This window comes from Cebus imitator, unplaced genomic scaffold, assembly GCF_001604975.1.
Source record: "Cebus imitator isolate Cc_AM_T3 unplaced genomic scaffold, Cebus_imitator-1.0 Scaffold118, whole genome shotgun sequence".
Classification (NCBI taxonomy): domain Eukaryota; kingdom Metazoa; phylum Chordata; class Mammalia; order Primates; family Cebidae; genus Cebus; species Cebus imitator.
In genome coordinates, this window is record NW_016107433.1 from 1,717,029 (window position 1) to 1,720,903 (window position 3,875).

The 3,875-nt window shown below is 42.5% G+C and overlaps 1 protein-coding gene and 1 pseudogene across 5 annotated transcripts in view; one reads left to right on the forward strand and one right to left on the reverse strand.

Moving 5' to 3' along the window:
- Positions 1 to 3,875, forward strand: part of PRMT7 (protein arginine methyltransferase 7) — a 52,615-nt gene that overhangs the window by 2,259 nt on the left and 46,481 nt on the right. For 3 of the 5 annotated variants that reach the window (XM_037742323.1, XM_017539473.2, XM_037742319.1), the window contains exon 2: positions 3,304 to 3,475. In XM_037742323.1, coding sequence (XP_037598251.1) covers positions 3,372 to 3,475 — 104 coding nt within the window. In that variant the 5' untranslated portion in view covers positions 3,304 to 3,371. The remainder of the gene's footprint in view (positions 1 to 3,303; positions 3,476 to 3,875) is intronic. The other 2 variants (XM_037742320.1, XM_037742321.1) reach the window with 1 other exon arrangement.
- On the reverse strand, positions 655 to 740 carry LOC119472802 (annotated as a pseudogene).

Here is a 3,875-nt window from a genome sequence, read left to right on the forward strand (position 1 = left end):
AAAAAAAAAAAAAAAAAAGAAATTGACCATGTGAGTTTACAACTCTTGGAGAATGAGGAGGGGGTCAGAGAATATCCCCTGAATCTGTAGTGTAGATTCCTTCTGGGAGAGGACAAATAATAATGGATGAGGGCATTTAGCCATATAAGGTGTGTAGTGCCCACCAAAAGAGGTTCATGTCTTCATAAAATTGTTAACAAAAGACATAGTTTCAGGTTTGTTTGCTTTTCGTTTTGTTTGTTTTGAGACAGAATCTTGCTCTGTAGCCTAGGCTGGAGTGCGGTGGCACGATCTTGGCTAACTGCAACCTCCACCCCCCAGGTTGAAGCAATTCTCCTGCCTCAGCCTCCCCAAGAAACAGGGATTGATTACAGGTGCGTGCCACCACATCCCAGCTAATTTTTTGTATTTTTAGTAGAGACGGGGTTTCGCCATGTTGGCCAGGCTGGTCTTTCAGCTCCTGACCTCAGATGATCCACCCGCCTCGGTCTCCCAAAGTGCTGGGATTACAGGCGTGAGCCACCATACCTAACTGGTTTCCAGGTTTTGAAAAGACACTGTTGTCCTGGTTTTAGACTCAGCAGCATCCCAGACAAGAAAGGAATTCTATGGATTAAAGTTTTTTACTGTTTTTTTTTTTTTTTTTTTTGCCCGCTTCAGATGGGTAAACGTTTGTGGGCGGCACATCTGACACAGGTGCGTGAACACCCTGTCATCATGCTTATGAACTACAAAAGGATCACTCTTAACCTTTAAGTGACTTCAGAATTGATTCCACATGGACCACAGGATTAGTATTTTAGGACTCCACCATATGGATTCTATTGACATGTTTGACACCTGGTTCAGTTTTACTTCAGCCAAACTGATTGATTCAATGTGCATGATTATCCAAGCCTTTCTAATCGAATGAAATGCCTTCTCCCTCCACCTACCCCGCTTCTCCTGCCTCAGTCGAATCCACCTTTTAAGCCTTCCCTGAACATTCAGCCAGAAATGGCCATTTCTTTCTCCAGCATTTGTTGGACACAGTTTCCTAATACACATTACAGATTCTGATAGTTCTAGATATTCTATCTGCAAAATAAGCGTCAGTACACGAGATAGAGTGGATTATAGCAATGCTGTTAAGCTGCAGGTTGCAACCCATTGATGGGTCCTGACCAGCAAGTAAAATTGAAGCTGGGTGCCGTGGTGCATGCTGGTAATCTAGCTACTTAGGAGGCTGATGTAGGAGGATCGTTTGAGTCTAGGAGCTCAAGGCTGTAGTTCAGTGGGATGATCATGCCTGTGAATAGCCACTGCGCTCCAGCCTGGACAGCAGGGAGATTCCATCTCTTAAAAACAGTGAAAATGAAATAGAGCATATGAGAGGGCCTTGTTCATAGGAAATCAGTATTATTTTGTGGAACTTTTAGTTATATGCGTATATGCAGGTGTATGTATTGAGTCTCATTATAAAGTATATTTCTTACTGGGGTTATCAGAAAGTTTGAAAGCCATTAGACTAGGAGATAGGTATGCCAGGGTTTTAGAAGGAGAGTTTTACCTGGACAGATTGTCTACTTTGAACCAGGTCAGTGACTGCTTGCCAGCGTTTGTTCAGGGAAGATTGTTTCTCATCTATTTGCTTTTTTTGTTGTTTTTTCAACGGAGTCTTACTCTGTTGCCCAGGGTAGAGTGCAGTGGTGTGATCTCGGCTCACTGCAACCTTTGCCTCCCGGGTTCAAGCGATTCTCCTGCCTCAGCCTCCTGAGTAGCTAGGAATTCAGGCACGTGCCACCATGCCTGGCTAATTTTTGTATTTTTAGTAGAGGCGGGGGTTTTGCCATATTGGCCAGGCTGGTCTTGGAACTCCTGACTTCAGGTGACCCGCCTGCCTTGGCCTCCCAAAGTGCTGGGATTGCAGATGTGAGCCACCACACCCAGCCTGTTTCTCATCTATTTGTGTAAGAATTCCGTGTTTACTTACTCTAGATAACTTCAAAAGAAAAAAACTCTGGCCAATAAAAAGCCATAGGAAAGTTTAGGGATCTGTAGAGTAGGCCTTCTTTCTAAGGTTTCCTGAAGATGCCCCAGTGTTTAACAAGAAAGGAAGGGCAGTGTAGAACACCTATTGTTTTCTGAATGGTAAAGGGGTGGGTGTTGGGAGAGCCCACACCTGCAGAGGAGTGCCTTTAGATTTTGAGTGGTGGGTGGTGTATCTCTGCCTCCCAGAAATAGATCTCTTTGGGGAGACAGGCCATACAAGATGTGAATCTGGTGACATTTTATTTATTTGAAGCAAAATTTTTTTAGATAGAGAAAGGTTTTTAAAAATTGTTTTTAAAATTAAAATTTGAATAGATAAGAAGTAATCACTAAAAAAAAAAAGCATAAAAAATGCTCATATTAGCTGGGTGTGGGGCACTCACTTGTAGTCCCAGCTACGTGAGTGGCTGAGGCAGGAAGAATGTTTGAGCCCAGGAGTTTGAGTCCAGCCTGGGCAACATAAATAGACCCCATCTCTTTAAAAAAAAAAAGTAGAAAGAATGCTAATATCATGAACATGTGTGTTTCCACCGCCCAATTTAAGAAAAAGAACAATACTTTTGAAGTCTGCTGTGTACCTCTCCTTGATCCCATCTCTTTCCCTTGTCTCTTAGACGTGAACTATCCTGATTCCCTACTGTGCTTTTTAGTGTGATGCCTGAAGAATGTATTGTTCCATTTTGCATAGCTATAAATTTCATAGAAATGGAAACATAGTGCATATGTGGTGTGATTCACTGTTTTTGCTCATCATTATATTCCTGGGATTATCCATTTTTAGGTTTATGTGTGACTGTGATTTATTGTTTACATGAAAGTTTCCCTGGTTTGACTTGCTCTATCTTCATATTTTTCCTTAAGCTAAGTGTTCAGTATACTAAGGCAGTATGGGTGGCACTTCTTTACCCCACCACCCCATCTCTTCTCCTTTTCCTAGCCTTGAGGGCTGCACCTAGATGAACCTGTGAGGTTCACTGGACCCTTTTGGAAGCACCGAGGCCTGCTGAAGTTTCCAGACCTCTGTACGAATCTATTGCAGTTTTTTTAATGTTACAGGCTGAATATAAAACCAAGTGACTCCTGCTGAAAACATTTAAATATTGATTAACAAATACTGTCAGTAGCTTTGACATTTCTGTCAGTTTCTTGATTTTTCCACTCTTTTTGTCTCTCTTTCCCCTTCCACATTTCGGGACATTATGTTGTTAATAGATTTTTTTTTTTTAATATTTGTTTATTTGTACACCTCCTGTTACCTTCTGATGTTAATAGGTTTCTGACCATCAGACTTGTCCGCAAGAACCGGTAAGGCTGCTTTTCTGTGCTAAAACTAGGAGCTGATGGGCATCATGAAGATCTTCTGCAGTCGGGCGAATCCGACCACGGGGTCTGTGGAGTGGGTAGAGGAGGATGAACACTACGATTATCACCAGGAGATTGCCAGGTACTGGGTTGGTTTACAGCAGGCTGCACCTGGGTGGGGCACTTGATCCCAAATCAGATGCTGTGGGATCCAATCTGAGCGTGGGCTAGGCTCTAACCCAGTGCTTATGATGAGGGCTGGGTGTTGGTCCTGAGCAAATCTGCTCAGCCAGGTAGGTATATGTGGCAGTTAGGCAAAGTCATGCCTGTTTGGAGCGTCAGACATTTTGTAGCAGCCTTAGCAGAGCCTCAGCATCTGTTTAGTGGAGCAAAGGAAACCCAAGGCTCAGTAGTAGTGTTGATGAAGTTGAATCATTTACTTGCCTCACTGAAATGGTGACACATTCATCATCGTATGGTTAAATTCTTTTGAATGAAAAAAATGAAAATGCCTTTTTTTTTCTTTTTTTTTTTTTTTTTTT